Source organism: Struthio camelus, chromosome 17 (assembly GCF_040807025.1).
Source record: "Struthio camelus isolate bStrCam1 chromosome 17, bStrCam1.hap1, whole genome shotgun sequence".
NCBI classification, from domain to species: Eukaryota; Metazoa; Chordata; class Aves; order Struthioniformes; family Struthionidae; genus Struthio; species Struthio camelus.
This window is the reverse complement of record NC_090958.1, coordinates 19031601-19057212: the sequence shown is the minus strand read 5'-3', so window position 1 is coordinate 19057212 and position 25612 is coordinate 19031601. Positions and strand designations below refer to the sequence as shown.

General features: G+C 54.1%; 3 protein-coding genes across 8 annotated transcripts in view; 1 reads left to right on the top strand and 2 right to left on the bottom strand.

Moving 5' to 3' along the window:
- ACACB (acetyl-CoA carboxylase beta) overlaps positions 1 to 16218 on the bottom strand; it is a 37070-nt gene extending 20852 nt beyond the window's left edge. For 2 of the 5 annotated variants that reach the window (XR_011135060.1, XM_068911088.1), the window contains exons 1-15: positions 16146 to 16218; positions 12700 to 13343; positions 7053 to 7185; positions 5848 to 5986; positions 5352 to 5461; positions 5073 to 5154; positions 4468 to 4566; positions 3996 to 4105; positions 3454 to 3564; positions 2991 to 3200; positions 2258 to 2428; positions 1771 to 1932; positions 1339 to 1502; positions 405 to 555; positions 200 to 303 (exon numbers count right to left, since the gene is read on the bottom strand). Coding sequence is in view for 4 of the 5 variants with exons in the window: in XM_068911088.1 (XP_068767189.1) it covers positions 200 to 303; positions 405 to 555; positions 1339 to 1502; positions 1771 to 1932; positions 2258 to 2428; positions 2991 to 3200; positions 3454 to 3564; positions 3996 to 4105; positions 4468 to 4566; positions 5073 to 5154; positions 5352 to 5461; positions 5848 to 5986; positions 7053 to 7185; positions 12700 to 13334 (2381 nt within the window). In the remaining variant the exon portion in view is untranslated. Of the gene's footprint in view, positions 1 to 199; positions 304 to 404; positions 556 to 1338; positions 1503 to 1770; positions 1933 to 2257; positions 2429 to 2990; positions 3201 to 3453; positions 3565 to 3995; positions 4106 to 4467; positions 4567 to 5072; positions 5155 to 5351; positions 5462 to 5847; positions 5987 to 7052; positions 7186 to 10660; positions 11341 to 12699; positions 13344 to 14316; positions 14513 to 16145 lie in introns of those variants that run through there. The other 3 variants (XM_009682979.2, XM_068911086.1, XM_068911087.1) reach the window with 3 other exon arrangements.
- A 1456-nt stretch (positions 16219 to 17674) lies between these two features.
- On the bottom strand, positions 17675 to 23098 carry UNG (uracil DNA glycosylase). 2 transcript variants are annotated; one of them, XM_068910857.1, is made up of 7 exons: positions 22885 to 23098; positions 22071 to 22271; positions 21896 to 21991; positions 20959 to 21056; positions 20273 to 20361; positions 19833 to 20011; positions 17675 to 19282 (listed from the first exon to the last, which is right to left on the bottom strand). In XM_068910857.1, the coding sequence occupies exons 1-7, from the start codon at positions 22972 to 22974 to the stop codon at positions 19142 to 19144; spliced, it is 894 nt and encodes a 297-aa protein (XP_068766958.1). In that variant the 5' UTR covers positions 22975 to 23098; the 3' UTR covers positions 17675 to 19141. The 2 variants fall into 2 exon arrangements, with proteins under 2 accessions (XP_068766958.1, XP_009681289.2); XM_009682994.2 differs by lacking the exon at positions 22885 to 23098 and having other exon boundaries at positions 22071 to 22407.
- An 86-nt stretch (positions 23099 to 23184) lies between these two features.
- Positions 23185 to 25035, top strand: ALKBH2 (alkB homolog 2, alpha-ketoglutarate dependent dioxygenase). Its single transcript, XM_068910856.1, has 3 exons — positions 23185 to 23494; positions 24195 to 24393; positions 24540 to 25035. Exons 1-3 carry the CDS (start codon positions 23239 to 23241, stop codon positions 24847 to 24849), a joined length of 765 nt encoding a protein of 254 aa, XP_068766957.1. The 5' UTR covers positions 23185 to 23238; the 3' UTR covers positions 24850 to 25035.
- Positions 25036 to 25612: the final 577 nt, after the last annotated feature.

The following is a 25612-nucleotide window of genomic DNA, read 5'->3' as shown; positions in this document are numbered from 1 at the left end:
AGAGAGATGAAGCAAGGTTTTAAGGGCAAGAGTGAGGTCTGTACAGTCACAGGCCAGATCCTGCAAGACGCCAGCTGTTGGGAGCAGCCCTTTAGGGCATGGGCTCCCCATGCTCCCACTGCACACAGGGCAAAGGCAAAACCCGCCTTGGGTTTCATAACCCCCTGGTGCATCTCCCTCTGCCCTACAAGCATCATACCTTTCCAGTGAGTGCAGAAAATCGGTCATACACGTCCTAAACGCGGCATCCGCAACATTCAGGGCACCGCAAACGACACCCAGCGTTGTGTCTGGCTTCTCAGCCTAGGGAAGGGAGAAATAAATAACGAGGTTTCCTAACATAATGGGTGAGGCAATTCAAGGAATGAGCAAAGGGGAGAAGCCAAGAGACCAGTCTCTCCCACCTGCACTTTCTCTGCAATTAGATGGTCCAGCCAGCCGGTATCTATCTCGTTGTTCTGAAAGCTCTCTGTCTCCAACACCTTAATCAGATATTCAACTGTGGTCCTGAAATCCCCGCGAATAGACAGCTCTTTCAGAGCTACCACCATATTCCTTTTAAAGAAAAGGAAGTCCGTTGATTATAGATCAGGCAGTGTTTGGCTTTCAGCAGAGTGGCCAAGGGCTCTCCTGCACCCAACACTCTCCTGCCTTTAAAACTGTCTTCAGACACTTCAGATATTAAAAAGGCCTCCTGCTTTCCATCCTCTATGCACAGCAGGTGTTAACTGGCTCCTCCTGTGCCTTACTTGAGTATCTCTTTCTCAATTTAGCACATTAATGTAGCAGTAAGCTGCTACGCAGCAGCCAAAGGCTACAGTGAGAAGCCACACAATTGGCGTGATGAACATATTGGCCTTGGGTATCCTGGTACCTGGATAAAATACCTCTACGAATCAAGGAGAGAGGGGAGAGGACAGCTTGCACGCTGAGTAAGACTCTCCGGCTCTTTAGTTTCTAGGAATTTTTCTGGTTTGCTGAGAAAAATGCTCTTCAATGTAATATAAAGCCTTGACTTAACCAAACACAAACACCTAAAAGAGCAGATTAATCACGTGTTGCTTTAGTTAATTACTGAATGAATATGGCATCTCAATGGCACAGAGCACAGGCGTATCTAAGGAACGTGTTTATTAACCGGGGCCTCATCACCACAGTTTGAGAACTTTGCCTTCAGCTAGACAACCTCTACAACACAAATAAGCTGCCCAGTACAAAGGCAGTCATTGTCCTTTGAGGGAGGAGACCAGTTTTCTCGGCTCATAAACCCATTAAAATAGGATTAAATTTGAATCTTTCCAAGGACAGCTACTTTCAAGCCCATATCACAATACTCACGATATGGCCTCTTCCCGATTCTCTCCCCATGAGAAGCAATGCCCAAATTGAGAGTCAGCAAATTCGTGCAGACCTCCAGCAGCGGCTACGCTGAAGTAGCCCCAGACATTCTTGCTGCTGCGAAAATTCAGCTCCTGCACCGTCCCAGAGCTTGGCTTGAAACCCTAAACACACACACAGGACAGAGCAGAAGAAATTGAGAAAATAGGCTTGAAATCTTTGAGATGTAGTTAGGGCAAAGGGAATCCCTGTGCGTCTTAGCAGTCTACACACAAATTCCACTATTCCCACGGGTTTTGCTTGGGAATAGAAGCACTGTGAATATTGTCTCCTCGTGGAGGACTGCGGGCAGTTCAACCTTGCAGACAATAGGAGCCTGCTGTCCCCAGGGTGCTGGGCTGATGCGCAAGAGCAAATCGCTTTTCAGCTCACCTCCTCAGGGTTCTCGCTGGTGATCCGAGCGGCAATGACGTGGCCTCTGGGCACGGGGGTACTGGTGGGGTTGTTGAAGCAGATGGCTGTATCGCCCCATGGACTCTCGCCATACAGCACTCGGATATCTTTTATCCTGTGCAAGGGGATGCCCATTGCAATCTGTACAAGTAACAAGCAGGACTTCAGCATCAACATTACAGCCTGGTAACAGCAATAGAGAGTTTGAGCAAAGAACAACAGGAACAGCAGCTATGCTGTGACAGCTCCTCCAGGCGAGGAGCCAGTGACTAAGGAGGGATGCTGTACTGCTTTTGGGTGCACGTTGCACACTAGTAAATGGGAAAAGCTTTCCTCTGCCAGGCTGCCAACGTAGCACCTTTCCCTAAGTTGCAAATTCTACCTCTCACTCCTGCAGAGTCATCCACGTGACACAGCGGCTTACGAACCAAAGCAGCAGTAATGCACGGTGGCGTCACCTCAGTACCTGTAGCTGGGCAGCTGGGAGGTTCACATCAGCAATCATTTCTGTGCAAGGGTGTTCGACTTGCAAGCGGGGATTCAGCTCCAGAAAATGGAAGCTCCCGTCTTCGCTATAGAGGTATTCGACGGTGCCGGCGCTCACGTAGCCCACCATCCGCGCCAGGCGGACTGCACACTGCAAACAGAATGCAAAACCGTGCTCCGAGTAACACTGGCACCCCCTAATTCACCGCTGCAAAGGGCATGGCTTCAGAGTCAGGGTCTTCCTTAGCAAAACAGCAGCAATATCCTGGGACAGATCCAAGGACATGGCAAACGGACATTTTCAGGGCAGGGGAGGGGAGAGAGGGAGGAACATTGAACCAACATGCTCATGCAGCCAAGCAGGGCTGGGGGATCCCTGCTCAGCTCAGGGTCCTTCCCTTCCCAGCAGCCATCCGGCAGGATGGGAACACTGCACAAGGAGGGATAGATGGTCTCCTATGGTGGGGTCCTAAGCACTTGCAGAAACATAAGGGATGCACATTATGTTGTATATGTGCATCCAACAGCCTACCCTAGTGGTTTTTCTGTCCTGCCACCCAGGGCAGAGCCTCTATTTTCCTGTTCCTTTCCTTAGGAGCCTCAAGCGCTAAAAACCACAGTAAACTCAGCAAGGAAGAGGCCAGTTTTTCCACTAAAATCCCATGCCTTTTTCTCAAGCTGCCTCACACCACCTGGCGACCTGGGCAACCCACCTGCTCCATCACCTCGATGACGGAGGGGGCAGCGATCGTGGTGGGCGCCTCCTCGATGATCTTCTGGTGCCGGCGCTGGATGGAGCAGTCACGGCCGAACAGAGAGATGGCGTTCCCATACTCGTCAGCCAGGACCTGCACCTCCAGGTGCCGAGCATGCTGTGCCAGCTTCATCAGGAAGATGGGGGACCCGGGTGCCTCCGCCTGCACCTGCCGTGTAGGAGAGCACTCACACTCTGGCATCACCCTCCAAAACTCATCCCAGGGTAGAGGCAGGGGCCTCTCGTCCTCCGCAGCAAGCCCAGGCAGAGCCGTCCCCAGCCTGAGGCAGCCACACCGTAGTGGGAAAGGCAAGGTGCAAGATACTGGAACGAGCCCATGAGACAGGCACGGGGTGGGAGCAGGAGCCTGCTCTGTGCTCCAGCCTGGCCGAGGGGTCGGGCTGCTCCCCAGCACCACTTACCTGCCTGAAGCAAGCACCAAATTCCTCTGCAGCCTCCACTTTTCGGATCCCTTTGCCCCCACCGCCTTCCGATGCCTTGATCATCACTGGGTAGCCGATCCTCTTCGCAACCTGAGCGGGACAAGGGGCCAGGATCGGCACAGGCGGAGAGCTCCCAACCCCAGCCCGCTGCCCTGACAGCAACAGCAGCTCTGTCCACCTTAATCCAGCTCAGTGGGGCCCCGAGCAGGATCTCAGTCAGCAGAAAGGTGCTGGCAAGAGAGCTGTGACTGGAGGGAAGCTAGCTGCAGAAAACCCAGTTTCCCAGATTACACCAGTCCTATGCTATGAGTGCCTGCGGGGTGCGAAAAGCACAGGGACTAGAGCTGCATCCGCCTGGGAGAGCCTCGCTGTGGAGGAACCGACTGCTGCCAAAACGTCTTTGCACCACTGTCCCATGTGCTGGGGCCCCAAAAGGGCCTGGGCCAGCCACATCCTGGCCAGGCTCCAAAGAGAAGTTAACGGCGTGCAAGAGAAATAGCAGCCCACAGGCTCAGCCTCACCTCCAGGCCTTCCTCCACATCCTTCAAGCAGCCCTGGGCGTACGTCTCGAGGGGGATGCTGATCGTCCGCTGCTCCTGCTGGTCCTCCTCCGACCACTTGACCACCAGACCTGCAGGATGGGCTGCGGTCACCGCTGGGGCAGCACTGCCACAGCCGGGACGGCATGCTGGCCATACCCCGGAGCGGGCTGGGGAGCCCATGCGGGCACAGACACAATTTCCCCCAGGTCCGTGCCTCTCCGAACCTGCCCCTGCCCAAACCAACCGCAGCTCGGCTACAGCAGGGTCCCCAACATCCGCAGTCCACCCCACCGCCCGCTACCAGCCAAGCCAGCAGAGCCCCAGCCCCAGCGTTTTTTTGGGGGAGAAAAAGGAAAGGCAGGCACGTGGGGCCAGGCCGGGAGGACAGAGGTGACCATGCAGGGCTAGGCAGCATGTGAGGAGCCGCGGGGCTGGGGAAGGAGGCACTCACCGCTCCCGCTCCATGGCAGCGTGGGAATCTGCACCGTCTGGGCCACGATGGTGGAGGCGACTTTGTCCCCCAGCGCCCACATGGCATTGCTGGGAGGGCCTTCGAACAAGGAGGGAGGGGGGTCAGGAAGGGGCCAGCCGGCCTGTCTCGAACACGTGGATGCTGCCAATGCCTCGAGAAAGGCGCAGAAACACGCTCTCCCGCGAGCTGGCAGCCAGCGACGGGTCAGCCCTCTGCAAACAGCAGGAGCACAGGGCCATCCCCCAGCAACCCACCACCTGCTTTAGGGTAGAGCTCAGCCTTCTCCCAAAGGGGAGGCTGGGATGTCCCCTAGCCAGCCAGCCCCCGAGGTCTGCTCCCACCCCACGTTCCTCGGTGAATGGCCTAACAGCACACACACACTGTGGGGGAAACAGCAGAAAGCACATCTCCCCAGGCAACTAGTCTGGGAGCTGCCACCTTACAGGACAAACAGGGCAGATGCACAAAGCGGGCATTGCACAGCATGGTAACTGGTGCCACCTGGAGACCGAGAGCGTGCACAAGCACACACCGGCCCGATGCACACTATTCCCTCCAGCAACTGGAAGAAGGCAAGACCTTACCTAAGAAAGCTATTCCATTTTTCTGCAATAGCTCTGGCAGCTTGGGGTTTTCTGAGGCATGTCCCCAACCAGCCCATACAGCCTGACACGAGAGAAGGAGCAGCATGAGCCGTTACCTCCCGGACTGCTGCCCTCCCTTTGGCCCCAACATCATGCACGCTTTCTCCAAGCAGAGGGCCCTGGGATTAATCATCCCCTAGATCATCAGGGCAACCCGAGCAAAGGCTCAGGGCAGCCAGTCCAGCCTGCAAAGGTCAGAGGCCCATGAACAGCTTTTACCTGGACTGGGATTCGTTTGGAAATGTCCACAATCAGCTCTACGTTGGCGTAGTTGTTGTTGTTGGCTCCCCCAGGAACAGGCACGTAGTGATCAGCCATTTTGATGTACTCTGAAAGACCGCGCAGTGACGGTGGGACCCGGCCCTGCCGGAGGCCCTGGGGCCAGCAGCGCAGAGGCAGGCAGCACCCAAGGCTGCCCCAACTCCGATGCTGCTGCCATCGCCACTAACGGTGGCTCCAGCATGGATTGCTCCCTTCCCAAAACCCCTCCACGCAGGTGAGACCAGAGAGGGAAGAAAGTTTATTTACTCCTGAATCTGGCTGCACAGTCCTTACAGAAAAAGGCAGGGGACACCAGCAACGCCCAGGCACCAGCTGTGCAGAATACCAAACTTCCCAGGCAACACCCAAAGAGAAGAAAAGGGCTGTCCCAGCTCACCCCCAGGGCAGAGGGAGAACATCGCTGGTTGAGAAGGTTTTAGGAATTAGCAGTTACCTGCATTAGCCTTAAGATCTTCAGGGGTAACCATGACAACGAACCTAATTGCACGCTCATTTCGGAACATCTCGTAGGCCCACCTGCGGATGGAGCGCATGCACTTCACGGCAGCGATGCCATTGTTTGCGATCAGGACCTGGAAACACAGCCAGGACGGAAACACGGCACGTTAAACACGCACTCACGCAAAGACGCAAGAGCTGAAACCTCTCATTGCTGCTGAAGAGCAGGAGATGGGACCACAGCGTCTTGTGGGATGCAGCCCTACTATTCTTGGAAGCGAACAGTAAAAAGGCAGGATTTTGAACAAGGTACGGAGTACCTCTAGCAAATATATCAAAACCACCAGCTTCAGCTGGCAGCAACGCACAGTCAGTTAATGCAAGCGAAGAAGCATTATTATTAGGGGAGCTTCATGACCGTCCGATTTCTTTGCCAGCAAACCAGAAGGAGCCTTATTAACAAAAACTTTGATACCTGGCACTAGACCTAAGAACTAGACTTTGGCCTTTGTTTGTGTCAGATACACAGAATTGCTGCAGAAAGCCTCTGTGCAAAAACAATATTAGTGCTGCCCTCCCTAAATTTTTCTTCTCTTAAACTAGTGAGAAAGAGGTGAAGTAGAGAGAAAAACATCTGCTCTTAGTTACTCCAAGCTGAAGCTCATCTAAGGCTGCTGGGTCTGGGGAGCACCTCCAGGTCCGCACCGGGCACAGCAGCATCGAGCCAGACCCCAGCTTCGGCGAGTCCTCCCTCGTGCCAAAACGAGAATTAAGCAGCGTTTCTCGGAGCTCTGCGCTTTTGCACTTCACGTGAGGAACAGCAGGGGTGGGAGAGCAAGCTCTGGAAGCGGGATGAGGGGCTAGGAATGGGTGTGCAGCACATGCCACCCAGGTGGACGACCCCAGCCGGAGCGGTGAGGCAGGTGACACAGGAAGTTCAAGGTTGTTGCCACAAAAAACCCAAGGACCCCACAGACCGAGGAAAGACAAACCGAGCAGCAGAAGCCCAGAAAGGACTTGAACAGAGACTCCAACAGAGACTCTGGGACAGAAGTCCCAGAGGTAATATCAGCAAGGTGCTCCAATGTCCTCCTAGGACCTGTTCAAAGCCCCCAACAAGACGTAACGATGCCCCACGACATGCAAAACAGCCTCAGCCGCTGGCGCCATGCCAGCTCCAGCAGGCACGGGGAAAGATACCTTCTCAAACACACGGTTCCCCCCAAAGCGGGTCACAAACTCTGCCGGCGAGGCAACGGTGAAGTCCCTTTGCAGATCCAGTTTTCGGTGTTCACGGCCTTTCTTCACCAGATGCAGTCCTGACATGCTAGGCCTGCGGCGGGGACAGAAGCAGCATTAAGTAAACACAGAAACGCCGCAAGGCATGCCAAGTTCTCAGCAGAAGCAACGCGCTTGCTTCCGCACGCTCGGGCTTTGCAGAAGGAATCAATTCTGCAAGCGATCTGCCAACCCCGGGCTTAATATGAAACAAACAGCGATAAGACTTTGCCCCTCCTGCAGTTTCTTCCCCCGCACGCAGGCGGTAAAGCCATCGAGCCTCCTGGCCCTGCTGACGTACCCAGGGAACGCGAGGACTGCTTTCCTCGCTACCGGCTCCCTCTCACGCACGGGGACCTCCCCAGGGACGCGCAACACCCTGCGACCACGCTAGGCAGAGCGCAGAGGAAACCTGTTTGCAACGGAGTTATATGGGACAAGGGACTCCGGATTAACCGTGTTTCGCAATTAAAAGCCCCCGCGCCTGGGAGAGACCTGAGGGTCCCCGTCATTGAGAAGTTTCGCAGCCGCAGAGGCCCGTTTGAAAGCCCAGCGTGCCGGACAGAAGCCCTGCGGTTTGCACCTCGGGGAGCTCAAAGCTGCTGAGGATTTTTGGCCTGCGCGTGCAGGGGGGGTACGACCGGGGGGCACGGCGCCGCAGGGGACGCGCACCCGCCTCCGCCCCGACAGCGGCCCGCCGCGCCGTTAAAGCTGGAAAGGCGCCCTCGCTCTGCTCCGAAGGCCGAGAAACAGGAAAGCCAAAACACGGCGCTGATAGCGGACGCTCCCACCGAACCGCCGGGGACGGGCGAACAGGCAAACGCCTCCGCGCTGCGGCCGAGGCGGCGGGATCCCCGACCCGCCTCTCCCCTCCCCGTCCCCCGGCCGCTGCGTTATTTCCCAGGCCCGCGCAGCCGGACAGACGGACGGACTCACCCCGTCGCGGGCTGACGGCCCGTCAAACCCCACGCGGCGCCTCCGCAGCGCCCCGGAGCCCCAAGGGTCCGGCCCGGCCCCCCGCTCCCAAGGGCTCCCCGAGCCGGTGCTCCGAGACGGGCACCGGCCGGCCGGCCCGCCAGGCAGCAAGAGAAGCGGGCGCCCCCCCGTCCCCGGCTCGCGCCCCCTCTCCCCGGCCCAGCCCCAGGTGCTCTTTCCAGCTGCTCCATCCAGAGTTTTAAGCCCCTTTTTATTTCAAACACAAGAGCCGCAGCCCCTTGGTAAACTCAGCCACCGGCATCCAGCGATTCTGAACTTCTGCTTATTTTTAAATAACAAACGGAAGAATAATCAAGGGGAAAAAAAAATGAAAGCTGGCAGCTCAGATTTCACACCAGCAGGACTTGGCATAACGGGAAACGCGTGTCAAAAGCCTCGCTCGCGGGGCAGGGGGAAAGGGAGCGCGAAAGGGCAGGATCGCCCCCCGCGAGCCGGCTGCCTTACGCACAGCCGCAGCACCGCGCTGACCGCAGCCGCTTCGCCGCTTTTTTCAACGCGCCCGGCGCATCGCTCGGCCGGACGCCGTGCGGCGGCAGGTCGGAGCAGGCAGCCCGCCGGCGGCAGCCCAGCTCCCTCCCGCCGCCCCGGACCGGACGCACCGCGACCATCGCGCGTGCAAACCGCGTTAACAGCGGCGCGGCTCGGGCGTCGATGCAAGAAAAATTCCTCCCGCGTTAAAACGCGAATGAAAACCTGACCAAGACGGCGCTGGCAACACGGCGCGTTAAAGCTTCCAAACTTTCAGCTACACAAAAACCCAGCGTTTGGCCGAGCTCGTTCGGCAGCGGTGAATGGCCTGTCCGGTTTCATAACGCACCCCTGCGGCCAAAGGTCTTTTATTTCTAACCGCAGCGGAAGGAGAGCGGCCAAGAGGAGCTGGGCAGCGATGCTCTGTTTCCAATTACTTGTAATTGTCGCCAACCGTGCCTAAATACTCGCGGGCACGCAAGAGCAAACGGGAACGCTCCCGAGGGTGCCGGCCGGCAGAGCCCACCGGCACGCGGCCCGAGGGCACCCGCCAGCCGCCCCGGGACGCCGCTGCCCCGTCACCCGCCCCCGGGGACGGCCCGGGGGGGACGTCCGTCCCCGCTGCCGAGGTGATGCCAGCCCGGACACAGCCCAGGCTGCGGCACGGGGCTTCCCGCGGCTGCTCTGCGCCGCCCGACCGGCCAGGGACTGCAGCGAGATGCTCCGGGGTAAGAAAACCTGAGCAGGGGAAAGCCCCGGGGAGAAAACCCCAGGAGGCAACCGGCACCCACGTCCCCGGTGCAATCGAAGCTCCGCTCCCGCGAAAGGGGCTTTGGTGCAACCTGCAAGGTCGCGCGGGGAAGGACAGAGCGGGACAGAAAGGATGCAAACTCCTGCGAGCACCGCGACTTTGCATGGAGAAGGGGCAACGGAAACGGCGCGAGGCAGATGGATCCGCAGCTTTGCGCCGGAGCCAGAGAGGGGGCAGCGGCTCGGGACCTCGAAGTTCGGCTCAGCCCAGTCGCATGAGGAGTTGACGCACGCCAGGCCCGCGGCGGGGCTGCTCCCAGGCGGCCTCTCTGCCCCCGGGCTCGGGGAGACGCAGCAGCAGACCTGGTGGGGCCAGGGATGCTCGGAGGCGAGCGGCGGCCTTCGGGGGAAACACAAGGTAGAGTAGGCTTGCCTTAAAAATCCTAAGCAAAATCCTGTAGTCTTTCCTCATTTCCTGCTCGGGATTTAAACCACTGGCATTCACATTTTAGGCTTTTTGGTGCAAACACACATACTAGATGCTTACCGTCTCCCTTACGCAAATGACAAAACATATTCTTGCACGCTAAGGTCAGTCTAGGCTGTTTCTCAAACAGTAAGGTTTGACAATAAAAGTCACAGCAGCTTTAGGAAACCGGACATTGCCAACAGGAAAAACCGCTCCCTCAGTTCTCTGTCTTCCAGAGAGGAAAAAAGGAGTGTTAGTTTTGTAATTCAGCAAGAATAAGTCCAACGCAGTAAGCCCCTGCAGCCCAGGCAGTACTAAGGCTGGACAAAAATCGCTACGAAAGCTATCAACAGAACGAAGCTCATCCATTTTTCACTGACTCATCACATAGCTAAACGACCGAAGAGCTACTTTTTTTCCTCCCCCTTTAATAATTTATCCCTAATAGCTGCAAGGGCAGAGCAAGGACAAGGTGGCAGCTGCTTCTTTGCTTTTCCAAAGACAGCAGTAAAAACACAGTTAAGCGCCCTATGTCTCCTGCTGCACCAAGATCAGCCGCAGAGATAGCTCGCTGCCAGCCAAGGAGGAGAAAAATAACACTGCAGACAAGAAAAAAAACACCTCGTAACCCCTTCGTCCGGGGGCTGCTCCGTTTTCCAAAGCGCCCGACCAGAAGCGCGGTGGCGTTCGCCCCCAGAGAGCAGAAATGAGCTGCCGCAGAGGCAGGGCCGGCAGCGGGGACCCGCGGGGATGCTGGGGACCCGCACCCGCCAGCGGCGCCCGCCGCCGTCCCCGAGCACGGGATGCTCTGCCTCCCGGCCCGGCCTCCCTCCACTCCCACACGAACCTTGGCGGGCGCCGCGGCGAGGCCCTGTGCCCCCGGCGCCTACGCAGGGTCTGGCCGCGGAGCCTGCCCAGCCATGCCCGCTGCTGCATCCTCCTCCTCCTCTCTGCTCCCTTCCTCCCCAGCAGCTCCAGGGATCACTGCAAACTCTCGAGCATCACCATGTGGCACGTTGCAGAAGCTTTATTTCGGTGACCACACGCTTCCCTCTTGAAATAAAGCCATCCTGGCCCACGGCAGAGTCACCAGAGATGGACACAGCCAGGCGAGAGGACCACCGTGCCCCTCGCGTGATTCGGCTCCAAAGGGCGCGAGGTGACCCTTGCGTGTGCACTGCACTTTTGCAGTCCGAGGAGCTCCTGAACAAAACCATCCAAATGAGGAGAGCTAGAGAATAAAGCAGGTTTCATTTACTGTTTTAGACAATGCTGCTTGCTACCCTTTTGCTAGCGTTATCCTTCCCCAGCAACGCAGGCATCCCTGGCCGCTGCCTGGCGGCAGACACAGGCACGCTTGCGGCAAGAAGAGGGCATCACCTCCCTCTCCCGCGCCGCAAGCCGTTCACCTCATGCCGGTCACGCAAGCCCTATCAAAAGGCTCGATTTAACTTGCTGAAAGGCGTTCAGCAATGCCTTATGCACGGCCAAAGCAGGGGTGCCAGCTGGAATGGCAACCGAACCCCAACATTGGGCCCAAACTCTGCCATGGACCCCTTATTCTGGGTCCTGCTGTGCAGGTGCCCCTGACTGCACTTTTTCTTATTAGCAAAGGCCGACAGCCAGCCAGGGAGGCAGCCGGACAGCGAACGGCCCTCGCCGCGCACGCGAGCTCTCGTCACGCCGAGCAGACACCAGCAGCGCCCAGCACACCTAACGCGTCCTGCGGCCTCACCACTGCAACGGACCGCAGCGAAACGCCCCCTCATCTCGCAAGGAAAACTCCAGTCCACACGCACCCTGATGACAGCCAAAGCTGCAGCTGATTTATTGGCATGGCTTTCCCCGGTGCCGGTAGATAGCGCAGGTAAAGGGAGAAAAAGCAAAATGAAAGAAGGTGTGAAAAAACAGGAAGGATTTGCCATTAGCGCTGGTGACTGTGTTTGGAGGAGCAGCATGCAAACAAAAAGCACTTTGCACCCTATTCTTTAATGTCAAAAAGTGTTATAACAGAGCAACCTCCTCCCACCGTTCCTCCTCGGTGGAGTAGTGCATTTGACATCGCTGTCACACTGAGCTGCTCCGACACATCTGCTCTTCCTAGGGTGTTGTTTTAACCTTATTCTCATGGCGTTTTTATGCAGAAGGTCAAACATGACCAAAGAACATGAAGTGTGACTGAACCAGCGAGCAGTGTCCCAACATCACTGCACAGCCAGCACTGCTCTGCTCGTGGTTTTTGCTCAGCCTAGAAAAGAAAGCAACCTTCTGCCTAGGCCGGTTTGGGGCCCAAGCAGCAACAGTTAGTTGATAATCACCTTGAGTTAAAACTGCCATTACGCATCTCCTCCTAGCCCCTGTCGAAAACCAGACACGCGTGCAAAGCGCAATGTTTGCACCTGGATTTCAGCAACAGGACTCCTGAGGCTCGAGTCCCAGTTCAGGCCCCTCTAATGCAGAGGGCGCTCCACACTCACAGGCTCAGCATGGAGGCAACGAACTCAGCCAAGCAGCCCCTACAGGTGTTGACTCCTGATCTCTCAGGCTAACTTAGAAGCAGGGTCACTATTCTAGCAAAAGCCTCCCAGAGCTTTTGCAGCGCCGCAATAAAATCTTGAGCTTGGCAGAGCCTCACGGACATACCCGAGGGACTGAGCCCACTCCAACACCACCAAAACTGCAGGCAGAGTCAGAAACGGAGCCAGGGAGCAGGAGGTTTGTTAGCTAGGCCCTACTCTACCACAGACCTTGGGATAACAACAAAACGGCCAAAAAAAGCTCACTGAGAAACATGTCACACAGAGTATGCCCGCCCAAGGCTCCAATTTTTGCGCTCTTTTCATTTTAAGCCTCCCGCAGTTGCTTGGCCCCAGCACCTTACGTTACCTCATGCTGGTGGCTGCCTCCATCGAGGAGGCCAGCAACATAGCCTCAGCGCCCGTGGCGTTGCCCGCGACCGCCAGGCTGCTCCGCCGGCTGGTGACTTTAAAGGCTCCGGCCACAACCTCATCGTCGGAGGAGTTGTCCTCAAAGGAGCCCAGAACAAATTTGGTCAACGCTGGTCTTCTGAGCGTTGCTGGATTATACACCACGATCTGCTCCGGCTCCTCCTTGGTGGGCTTGCTCAGTTGCAGGGGCAGATTTGGGGGAGGGAGGGGAGCCCGCGCCTGAGGCTTGCCTGACCCATCTGATGGAGCGCCCGGTGCTGGCAGTGCCTTGCTGCAGGCCGAGGCGGCGGCCGGAGGCATTTGCTGGCTGCATTTGGCTCCTGGCTGCTCTGAGCCCACTACGGAGGTACCTTCGGCGCGTGAGGCGGCCAGGGAAGGCTCAGCCAACGGGGTCGGTGTCTCCAGGCCAACCTGCCGCTGGCCCACAGGCTTCTCCTGGCTCTCAGTGGTCAGCGGTGATGCCGGGCTCTGCAGATCGGGCTCGGACTTCTCCTTGTTCGCAGGCCGAGAGTTGGCCATTTTGGTCCAAATGAACAGTATCAGTTTCAGAAAGTATAAGGTCACCAGCACCATTTAGACAGCCTGGAACAGAGAGATCCTTTATTAGTAAAGGGTCTTTGCTTTGCTCATTATTAGTGGCTCATTTTTGCTCATCTTTGTGTAGCAAAGAGAGAAGGTCACAGATGGGCAGGGGAAGGGCTGGGGACACAGTAAATCCCTCCCTGCCTGCCAGGAGGTACTCGAGCTCCCGTGACCGCGCGAGTCGTGGGGCTTTGCCTGCCAAGCTTGGGGAGCGCTACAGCCAGAGGCTGGGAAAAGCCTGCATCCTCGCTCCCCAAAGCGCAGAGCCCCCGCCACGGCCAGCAGCTCGGGGGAACGAGGGCAGCAAAGGGGGGACACGGAGAGTCAGCAGATGTGGCCAGCTGCCAGCAGGCCTCCTGCCCCGCTCCGGGAGGCCTGGAGGAAGGGCAGGGCGATAGCAGGGCTCCCCACTCACGTTCGTGGACACCCGCGGGGAGAACTGTGATCTACATCGCTGCTTTGCCCCATAAAAATCCAGTGAAAATCCTCTCTGCTCAGTCCGTCACTCGGCACCACGGTGCGTTACAGCTAAACTGAAAACACGCTCAGCCAGAGCTATTTTTACTTCCAAAACCAGAAGCTTGGCAGGAGCCGAGCAGAGATATGCCCCGAGCACCCCTCTCGGTGCTAGTGCAGGAGAGCAGCAGCTTTTTCTCCCGAGACGGCTGCAGCCCTGTCCCCCGGAGCCACGTGTCTCCGGCAGTGCAGCAGGCACGTGTCCACACTGCTGTTACAGGTAATTCCTGCTCTGCAGGTAAATTATGGTTATGCTCTTATGTCACATCCCAGGCAATGGGAAAGGCCACCTGCAAGGACCATCACTGCCTTTAAAAGGACTAAAATCAGCGTACTAGTCACGTTTTCTGTGGGAGCTAGCAGCCTGTCCGAGTTGCTCCCTGCGCACCACCTCTCACGGTTACCCAAAGCACGCAGCGGGAAAGCGCTAGCAAGAAGCTGGTGTTTCGTTTCTGACCTGGGGCAGCTCCCCCCAACGCGGCGAGGAAGGGCAGAGGATGCTCAGGTAGACCAGTCCCACACCAGCAGCATTTCTGAGGCCAGATCCACAGCCGGAAACATCCCATGCAAATAGGGAAGAAGCATTAAAACTGAGCATCTGACTCTACAAATAGAGAATTCAAGTGACTGCCAGAAGGGGAAGGAAACCGCCACCATCCCTGCCACACTCTTCTCCCCTGTCCCTTTTCACCCCCTCCCCTGCCCCTTTTGTTTTTTTGAAAGGTGCGTTTTTACCCTGTGTTTTGGGGCTACAGAAAGCCTTTTCCAGCCGGTTTGGCCATCTCAGCAGCATCTCTGCAGTCCCAGCGTGTCCGACCACAAAGGCAGCGAGTCCCCGGCCGAGGCACCCGCAACAGGGCCATCCCCTCACCCATGGCCCTTTTCGTCCTGTGCCACCCCGGAGCCACAGCCTTCCACTTCCACAAGACACCACCCGTCACAGGGACGCGGAGGGTGGAAAATAATGCTGTTTTGTGCAAACGAATCAACTTTCCATCCTCTGGGGTCCTGTTGCCAGAGAGAAGGAACTCGGCCTTTGCCTCCCTCGTGCACCAGATCCGCGAGCAGGGACGAGGCGAGGCTCTGGGCCAAGCCAGCCCGAGCGGCCGGGGACAGTGCCGGGGCCCTCCATCCTGCCAGGCACTTCACTGGGACAGCCGAGGCAAACCAGCACGTTCATTTTTAAGCAGGACACACTGATCCTACAAACATCCCACGACGCGGCCAACGGCTGCGTGACCTGCTGCAGCAGGCAGCGCGCTTGGAAAACAGGGTCCTGTGGGGGTAGAAAGGGCTGGGGGCAGAGCCCCGCGCGCGCGGGGGTGCATGGACAGCCTCGCACCGAGGTACTCAGTACGGTTACTGCTCTGGACGCTACAGCCAGTGGTATTGGGAACCACTGCGTGGCGGCCGTTTGCACATGCTGGACGTGGATCTCGCCTCCAGAAACGGCAAAGTAATGATGCAGCAGGAGGAGGGCAGGGCAGGACCAAGAGACCAGGAAACCTGGTGACCTGTCCCCATCCCAGCAGCTCATAAGCTAATATTTGAGCAACCGTGGTAGCGATACAGAGCCCTCTGAGCCAGGGCAAAACCTCTCTGGCTGAATAAACGTTTCCAGAAAAAAAAATGCTCGTTTTGTTGGCTTACTCGCCTTGTCTGTGAACAAACACTCAAGAAAGAGCCTGCTTTGGATGTTGCAGCCCTAGCAGAGCCCTGCACAGCCTGGCTTCTTAATATAAGTGCAGTGTGTCACCTAAGCACGAAATTAATGGGAATCCTCCCATTTTACAGCCAAGCACATATACAGGCATTTACAGGCTCTGAACATTAAGAGGTAGAAAATGAGATCCCACTGTGAAGCCAAAGAAGCATTAAATACAACAGGCAAAAAGCGCTAAAATAATACAACATATGAAGCGCGAATTTAAAACCTAAGCACACTAATTTTTAAGTACAGCCTCTATATTCAGAACTGGGCTTTAAAAAAGCCTGAATGGCGCTGAAATCACTCAGAACTGGCTCTATAAACAGCATTTGCATGGCTATTAACAATAACGACCCACCTCAGGGGAGGCATCCTCTGCCCCATTCACTTGGTCTTTAAGGTTCTCTGAACTGCACAGGGCACACAAGCCCTTCTCAGTCACAGTCCCTGCAGAAATCCTCGCTTACTGCTATTTCTTCGCGAGTCCCACAGCATCCCGCAGCGAGACACAAGCTCCTGACCAACAGCTTTCCTCCTGTACACAGCAAAGTCGCATCCAGTGCACGCAGGCCACTTACCATCCCGCTCGAGCTCCGCGCCTGCCGCACGTCCCATGCCCCGAGGAGCAGCGCTGCATCACCAAGCTCCCAGCGACTGCGTTACTTCTGCACTGTCAGACGGGAGAAGTGGCCGTGCTAGAGGCAGGATTTGGCAGGAGTTCCTGGGACAAACAAACTTCAGATTAACCCCTCTCTGCTGCAGGAAAATATTGTATTCAAGCTTAACTATTGCACGACCAAAGGGAACGAGCAACCCTTGGGAAGAACAAGACGGACACGGCCGTGCTCAGTGCAGGAGGGCACTCGGTACAGTTCCTCGGATGTGCTTATCTCTGGGAGTCACAACCTGCCTGCGCTGGCCTGAAACCCAGCACCGTGCCAGGCACCCCAGCGCGAGGACAACGCTGGAGCACGCCCCGAGAAACCCAGGGGACGCCGTGCCACTCCTGCCCTGGCGCCCGCGGCAGCGTACCCGATTTCGGCCCCGCTCGAACCCTGCCTGCGCAGCGCCTGCCAAGGCTCCCGGGGCAGGTGACAGCCAGCGTCACCCAACTGCGCTGCAGGGTGTCACGTTTCAGACTGTTTTACCGCGCGTTACGTTTGCTTTCTTGCATGTGACATTAACATCAAAGTAAAAATAGCTCCACATTAGTTTGCTCGGAAAAAACTTTTGCCAGAGACAAGGTTGAAAAACATCCGAGCCCACGGCAACGGCCCAAGCAGAGCAAGGGGTTACGTCGCTGCGCCGGGATCACCCGATCCATGTGGGACAAGGGTCGGGCCGGCGCAGCACGAGCGGCTGGCGGGAGCCCCGGTGGCCGCGGCCAGCCCGCTGCCACGAGCTGGCCTGGGACACATCCTGCAAGGGTCCGGGAGCCAAGGACGCAGGCACTGCGCGCCCTGCCAGCTCGCACAGCGACGAGGCACCACAAAAGCAGATGCAAGGGTCACTGTGAAACTTCCTATTAAAAAGCATTTTTTATACCTTATTTTCATACCTGTTTATATAAAGGCCTGCTTTTCTATCAGCCTGCTGGAGGTATCGAGCAAGAAACTGCCACCGTTCGACCGTGCAGAGCAGTTTGCTGCAGGCGCACGACTGCAGGCCCCAGACACGCTCCCCGGCGCCTTTTGCTCCGATTTCTTTTTGGGTCTGAAGCTTCCCAACTAAAACCTTCGGGCTGGTTCATACTGCAGAGCACGCCATGTCCAAGATTCATTATCACAAAAGCTGCTATTCCAGAGGAACGCATTTGCAAGTTAACGGTAACAAGGGTGACACCGAGGAGAAGGAGAAACTGCTCACCACACTTGGGGTTTGCGTCTCCCCAGGGAGCTGGCGGAAAACCCCAGGGCTCACCACGAGGGCACGGGGACCGCATGCCCCCAGCACCCGTCCCGGAGTCGGGGCCTGGAGCAGGGTGCGGGCCTGGGGATTGGAGGCCGAGACTCACGTGCAGGCAGCAGCCCCGAGCATGGCCTGGCTCCTTACCTCACCCTCAGTCACCGCATTTCTCCTACTAGTTAAGGAAGATCACAGTACAACATAAACAAAGTAATTTTTATTTAAAAACAATTTGCTTGGCGGCAGGGGGGAACAACACATTCAAAGAAAGTGTAGAACTGCACTTGTACTAGTGTTACCTACTGGAACAAATACAAAACATGGTTTACATGGGTATTCAGATGTATGAATCTAACGTAAAAAGTTAAGTAACTTCAGAAGGAACAAGCCACTTCACTTTCATTAAGAGAAATTATCAATTCAAAGGTGGACTGGAAATCCAAAGCTAGAAGTCAGACCTTATTTTCATCCTAGAAGTAGCAATAGTTATTTTCAGAGGCTAAAAACTTCATTTTGCTCCTTTGAAAGGAAAGCACAAAGCCATCTCTGTATTTAAGCAGATTTTTTTTCACTGATATATTGCATCTTCACTTCCATACTGCAACTCACTAGATCTTAAAATAAACTGAAATCTTCAACCCATCAATTAGCAGATCTTGAACAGAACTTCTCCTTTGAAATCAGCAGGTACCAAACAGACCAAGAGTTGCAGGAAAACCCACCACCAGCACAGAAGAGCTTATTTGTGCGAAACCAGTTTCATGTCTTATATGTTCTGGTTCTGCAGAATTCCCAGTGATCCAGATTCACTAGCACTATGCATAGGATCACCTCGGAGTTAGCAGTCATCACAACTCACCTGTCATCCAGGTGATTAACATAAAAGTACTGAGCTGCTTGCTGGGTTTCCCCTCAGTGTCATGTTTCCTTTGGGAACAAAAAGCTCAGAATACAACCAAAGCATTGGTCACGATTTCCCCCTCAGCTGCTGGGGGGGGGGGTGGATCAACCCTGACCTGCTGAGAGTGTGCAAAGATGCACTCAGCTAACCTTCCTCACGCTCTAGAATCTCTAAAGCCACAGAGGCCAGTATATTTCTAATCAAATCTTGTATCTGTAGCGCCAAAAAAAAACCAACCCACATACCACCACACACCCCAAAACCAAAAAGTCAGCTTTCCCTCCTGTATAAATCAGAGGGCCTCCAGTCCCCTCCCCTCCCAAATACAAAATCTAGATTTGCACATCGTGAAGCAAAAGAGTGAGAGGAGACAAATTAGGGTATTTACAGAAATTGAATAGCTTAACCTATGAGAATTCACAAACATTCGTAAGAGCCCTCAAATATATTCCCATCACAACAATAAGCACAAATTAATATGAATGTTTTTCTCTTTCCTTCACACTGTGCTGAGATCTGTTCAAGAAGTAGTAACAAAGTAGTCCGTATAACATTCCAATTTGCTTTTAAAAACATCTGGGATATTTATACATATAAACAGTAAAAAAAAAAAAAAAAAAAAGTCTCTGAAAGTTAGGTCATTCGTTCATTGACTTGATCAACATTCAAAGAATGATTCTCAGGTCAGCAAACGTTTTTCAGAAATAAGACAACCCTTGAAACAGGGGCTATTTCTGATTATTAAACCCTCAAGCTTATGCTTGCAGCTTAGAGTGCTCTCCAGTCAATGGGCTTCTTGCCAGATTTCTTCAGCAATTCATTTGTTTTAGAGAAATGCCGACAGCCGAAAAACCCTCTGTGCACAGACAGAGGTGAAGGGTGAACTGTCTGCAGAACATGGTGGCGTTTCTGTAAAACGTTAAAGGAAATAGCTCGTTAGATTTGCATGCTTTAGCTCCTTGGACAAGGTTGGTTAGTTCTGTTACTAAGCAGATGCAATTTCTTTTCTATATTTCCTCAGTAATCAAACAGAGAAAGAAGGGTCTTAAAAAAAAAAAAAACAACAGAACTCAGCCAGAATCTTGCACTCTTGCACTGAGATTTTTAGTCCTACTGAATAGAGAAGAAGGATGGACTATTCTAAAGAAGCAGTAATACCCAAGGTATTTCTAAGTCATTGTAATCCTAACAGCAACTTTATACTTATTCATGGGAAATTTCCTAGAAACATCAGCTCTATCTACTGGAGGCTTTTCTCACAACAAAAGGTTACACCTTCTCCACTTTTGTTGCTTAATTCTGGTAAAGACTAACTTGAAACAGAAGGGTAATTAAACTTGGTGGCAAATAACTCTCAATTAAGAGAGGGAAAAAAGCCCAACTCCATAAGGAAAGTCCCCCCTCTAGCGTCCACCCTTTAACTTAAGAAAAAAATAGAATTATGGAAAGTAACTTGTACCCTGTCAATAGAACTGCCTTTCTTCTGTGCATATGCTCCCCACAACATGAAGACAACTCCATGCAGGTTCTTGTTTAGCCAAGACACTACCACATCCGTGAATTGTTCCCAGCCTTTCTCCTTGTGGGAGGTTGCTTGGTGAGCTCGCACTGTGAGGACAGCATTGAGGAGGAGCACTCCTATCAAACAAACAAAAGAAAGGGATAGAGGATAAAACAAAAAAATCAAGTGTTAACAGCTCCCTCCTGCTTTCCCCCCCAATACATGATCAAGTAATTCAAGTACTTCCTTTCTAAGGTACTGCTAAGCAGTCAGAACTCAGAAGAAATACTTACTTTTACAGAGGGACTGTTTCAAACCATGGATCTGTTTTCTAGATAGGCCTGAGGGCTTGTTTGTGACCCATAATGCAAGTGTTTCTAAAATCTCCATTAACTTACCTTGCTTGGCCCAGCCAGTTAGATCTCCATGACCAGGATGAGTGAAGTCTTCAATATCAGTAGACAGCTCTTTGAAAATATTTTCTAAACTGCAAAAAAAAAAAAAAGCAAGAGTAGATTTTAAACTAGGTTTCAGGAACAGTCTAATGATCCAGTATTCAGATATTCAACAAAACCTATGTAATCAGGCAATCAGCTAACTAGTAGGCCTTAATCCTGCAAGCATTTCTACCAGCACTCAGATGAGACAAACTCACTACAGACAATTAACGAAAGATACAGTTGCACTCCTAGAAGTTTGCCCATTTAAAGATACAAGCAAACAGAGCCACTTGCACTGGACAAAAAAAGTAAACTAGTTTTAATCCAATCCTTTAAGATATTCAAGCCATTTGTAGAAGCGGGGCAACAAAGCCTCTTTGTGTGCCCGGCTGGAAGCTTTCTCAAAAGGCCTCGTTGCATTTTCAGCTGTGGCTGAGTCCAGTGTGCTTGTCAGAATACCACTGAACTACATAGTATTATCAATGTTTTTGTAGCGCTGCTTCTCTGGGGAGCGCAGAACTTCAGACTCAGTAGTTACAACATATTTCTTATCACTTACCAGACGCACAACAACAAGTAACACAGGGTTGCAAATAATTTAACTCAGTAAATGAATGAATTTTGGAAGTTGAGTGCTACCATACCTGGGGGGTGGTGGAACAGGTTTCTGGACACTGAAACAGAGCCCATGAGCTTGATTAGGTCCATGATATGGATCTTGCCCCAAAATGACAACCTTTACCTGAAAGCAGACCCAGAGCCCTGTTAATACTGCCAATCCAGTAACTGTAATCAGAATTCTTCTTAAAAGCACAAGAAAAAAAGCTCCTAAGTAAAATTTATTCAAAAACCTGCTCCCCAAAGCAAAAACCCATACCCCCACACATCTGAAATTAAGCCACTGACATCTCTCACCAAATACACATCAAAGAATAAAGTTCCTATCTAAGACTAAGGACTAACATCACCACAGATGACGCTGCCAAGAACACAGAGATGTTGTGAGCGCAAGAGACTAAAGTTCTCTATGAACTCCAATAAAACAGCTTATGAAAATATTTTCCAAGGAAGCTACCTCAGGTTTTATTTTTATGCCATATCCTTTGTGATAATTATCTCTGCAAACACAGCTTACTAGAAAAGGGACTAACTTAACCGCAATAGTGTATATATATATATATATATATATCTTTTTATAATTAATCTACTACAGATTGTGAAAAAGCCAAGAGAAAGTCAAGTGTTTAGACCCCCCCCCCAAAAAAAAAAATCAGGCATTGCAGAAAGTTACTGACACAGGAAATAAGATCAAAAGTCTAACTAAAGCGTTAAGGAAAATACTGCTACTGATGCAATAAAACAATAAAGCCATATCTCAGTAACGGAAAAAAGGGAGCCAGGATCTTCAGATTACGCAAGAGAAACAGCAGCATCCACATCACAGGGGACTGAAGCTGAAGAGAGGACCGAACAAGCATGCCCGTGCATCTAATCCTAGTAACCGAGTTTTCTTTTTCCAAGCAAGCAGCGGGCAGAGAGCAGCCATCCCCATCTCCGCCCAGCACCTGCGGCTCTACTCACGTCTCTGATGTCACACATCTGCGTCCAGGTGAAGACTTGGTCCGGGGGCGGATAGACCGTGCAGCGCTTCCTCTCTTCGGCTACGAAGGCCATCAGCTGCGGAGGGGAGAGAGCGGGCGGGCTCAGCCCAGGCGACCCCGGGGGCGGCGGGGGAAGGGGAAGGGGGGGCGCTCACCTCCATGAAGTAGGGCTTGGAGAACTCGCCGGCCAGCTGCCGCCTCCAGCTCTCCCCGAAGCCGGGGGGCACGTTCCGCTCGGCCAGCCGCCGCAGGGCCGCCTCCTTGTTCCTGCGGATCCGCTCCAGCTGCTCCGGGCTCAGCGGCGAGGCCCGGCCCGGCTCGGCTTCCGCCGCTTTCTGCTTCTTCGCGGCATTGGCCTGGGAATCGCGGGCGGAGAAGTGGCTGCAGAGCGGGCGCCACGCCCCGCGGCCCAGGCGCGGGCCGAGCGGCAGGAGCCGCCCGAGCGGCAGGAGCCGGGCGGCCGCCGCCGCCGCCGCCATGCCGGCCGCCGCCCTCCCCGCGGGGCGGCTCCTAAGGCAGCCGCACGCGGCTCTTTCGCGGCAAAACAGCGGCGGAGCCTCCCTCATTGGCCGCCCGGCCGCCAGGGCCACGCCCACAAGCTTTGTTCCCAAACTCCCGCTCCCCATTGGTCAAAAAGAGAGACTCCGCTCCTCCCTATTGGCTTGCCACAGGCGGGAGCGAGCCCGTCCGCCTAGCAACCAGGACGAGGCAGCCTCTCTACGCGCTCATTGGACAGCGGTGGAGAGCGGTGCCGATGAGCAACTCATTCAGGCGTGACAGAACCGCGGGTTTTTCCGAAGCGGCCGCGAGACCCGCGTCGCCCGCGCCCCCCCCCCCCACCACCAACGGCCGCCAACGCCACGCGCACCCCCGCCTCCAACGGCCACCAGCACCGCGCACCCCCCCTCCTCCAACGGCCGCCAGCGCCACGCGCCCCCCCTCCTCCAACGGCCGCCAGCGCCGCGGTACCTCAGCGTCGCCGGCCGGCTCCGGGGAGCGGCTGCGCTTCTTCGCCGGGGCGGCGCTGAAGAAGGAGTGCAGCGTCTTCTGCCCGATCATGGCGCGGGAGGGCGGCGGCGGCAGCGCCGGCGGCTGTGGCGGCGGCACGGGAGTTTGGCGCCAAGAGCGCGCGCGTGCGCGGGGTGGGGGGAAGAGGGGGCCGGAGGGGGCGGCACCCGCCCCGCGGTAGGGGGGGGGGGGGGCGGCACCGCCCGCCGCAGCGCATGCGCACCTGCCCGCCTCCCCCCACCACCACCACAGTCGGTCGGCGCGGGGGGGCGGCCCGGCAGCGCCCCGGGGCCGGGCCGAGGCGAGCGGGGCCCGATGGACAGATACGTGCTGAAGCGGGCGGCGGGCGGCCAGCGCGGCCGGGAGCCCCCCGGGCCGAGGGCGGAGGCGGGGGACGGCGCCTGCCCCGGGAAGAGGCCGCGGCTGGAGGCGGCGGGCGCGGAGCCGCCGCCGCCGGCCTGGCGGGAGATCCGGGCCGAGGGGCTGAGGTGCGACTACGGGGTGCTCTTCGGCGCCGCCGAGGCCGACGAGATCTTCCAGCGGCTGGAAGAGGAGGTGGAATACTTCGAAGGTGAAGGGAACGGCTGTCCGCGCTGCGCCGGTGCAGGGCGGGAATAAAAACCTCCTGAAGCCCCTCCTGAGCGGCGTGGGCGGAGGGCAGGAGGGGTTTCTGGCGGTGGAGGGGTTTCTGGCGGTGCACGGTGTTTGCCAGATGAGGCCTGGAGAAGCAGTGAGCAAACGTAGGTCTGATCCTGCAGAGATAAGTTTTATATAGCTTTTAAGTAGTTTAATATAGCTTTAAGCACGTGTGCTAAGCAGGTTCATCCACGTTTTAACGTTTTCAAAGAATTGGCGAAATCCTGAAACAGTGATAGGAGTTTGTCGGTAGACGTAGCAGTGTTTTACCTATTCCGAGTCGTGTTCCTTCAACAGGATATGATGGGGGAAAACTAAAGGTGTTACGTTAGTCCCGTTTATCCCTTTGATTGTAAGGTGGCGCTGAACTTGGGCGCTAAGTAGTTTGATGGGACAGAAACACTTGAACACAGATGACAGCTTTGGGGTGTGAGCAGCAACGTGCCGTTTTTATTGTCACGCTGTAATTTTAATTCGTAGGAGCTCCAAATCGAGGAGTATGTTGCAGTTGTGAATGGCAGAAGGTGATTGATCGTTAATTGCTGTTGGTCATACCCTGATATTTAAGATAAAATATCTGACACTAACTGGAACGTAGAGTTAGTTTTGATCTCTCTCCTCTCTCATTGAAACAGGTGAGCTGACAAAATTGCATGTGTTTGGCAAATGGCATAGCATTCCAAGGAAGCAGGTGACCTATGGAGATCCTGAGTTAACATACACTTACTCAGGCGTTACCTTTTCCCCTAAGCCGTGGATCCCAGTTCTCAACCGTATCAGAGACCACGTTGCTTTACACACTGGACATACTTTTAATTTTGTCCTTATTAACAGGTATGTCTGATTTCTGATCGCATCCAGCAACTTCTTGTTCAAATGAAAAATTGTTTGTGCAACACTACTGAGAGATCACTGAGGAGTCATTTGGCATTCATTTCATTGGATTGCTAGAAGAACTAACTAATGTGCTCTATTTACAGATATAAAGATGGTTGGGACCACATAGGTGAACATCGAGATGATGAGAGAGAACTGGTTCCACGCAGTCCTATTGCATCTGTGTCGTTTGGAGCTTGCAGGGACTTTATTTTCCGGCATTGTGATTCCAGAGGGAAAAATGCAACACGCCACATCAAGCCCATCAAACTGCAGCTAGCTCATGGTAGTCTGCTGATGATGAAATATCCCACCAATGTGTATTGGTATCACAGCCTGCCCACCCGCAAGAGAGTACTTGCCCCAAGAATCAACCTGACATTTCGGAAAGTGATGACTCTAGCAAGAAAGTGAAATATTTAGCAGTCAAGCACCTGCTGTTTTGACCTCGAAAATGAGAGCTCGCTTTTCTGACATAATTGTCGATTTCTCTTTCAAACGCCATCTTAGATGATCCAAGGTATTTGGATGAGGGAGTTAAACCAGAAGAGGGGATAGTGTGCTTGGTAATTTGCTAACAAATAAATTGCTCATCTTAAATGACAAGACTATTGTTCTCTCAGTAAAGCGTTGCTACAGCCCTGCCGATACAGATTATTTTTGATGACTGATACCCTTGTTTTCTTTGGCTCAGGAAGAACTTTGTTCTCAATTGATCTTAATCTAACCATTTTTTCAAAAAGATCAAAATCTGGTATATCCTTGAAATAGCTGCAAAGTGCTTTATAAATACTATAAAGTACAAAAAGGTGTAATCATTTAGAGTTGATATTGTTCAATAGATTACACGTTCTTGTATGCTCTGTCAATAAAATGTGGTTTGTTTTTTAAAAATAAAATACAAACAAGACTCTGATATGAAAAAGAAGGGTAGGGAGATATGGATATAGTGAGTGCAGCATGACTGGCTATGTATTTTACAGTGACTATGAGTTTTGTCTGCATATATTTCACTGCTGCTCTACATCTTCCGCTTGCATGGGAGACTGGGTTATTTTGGTCGGTAGCGTGCTGGGGCAGGAGGAAGCATGAGGTGCTGGTGCTACAGTGCAGGGAGAGGGCTGCCTCTTCTCAAGGTCCTACAGCTGTATAGATGCCAGGGAGCGTAAGATAACAT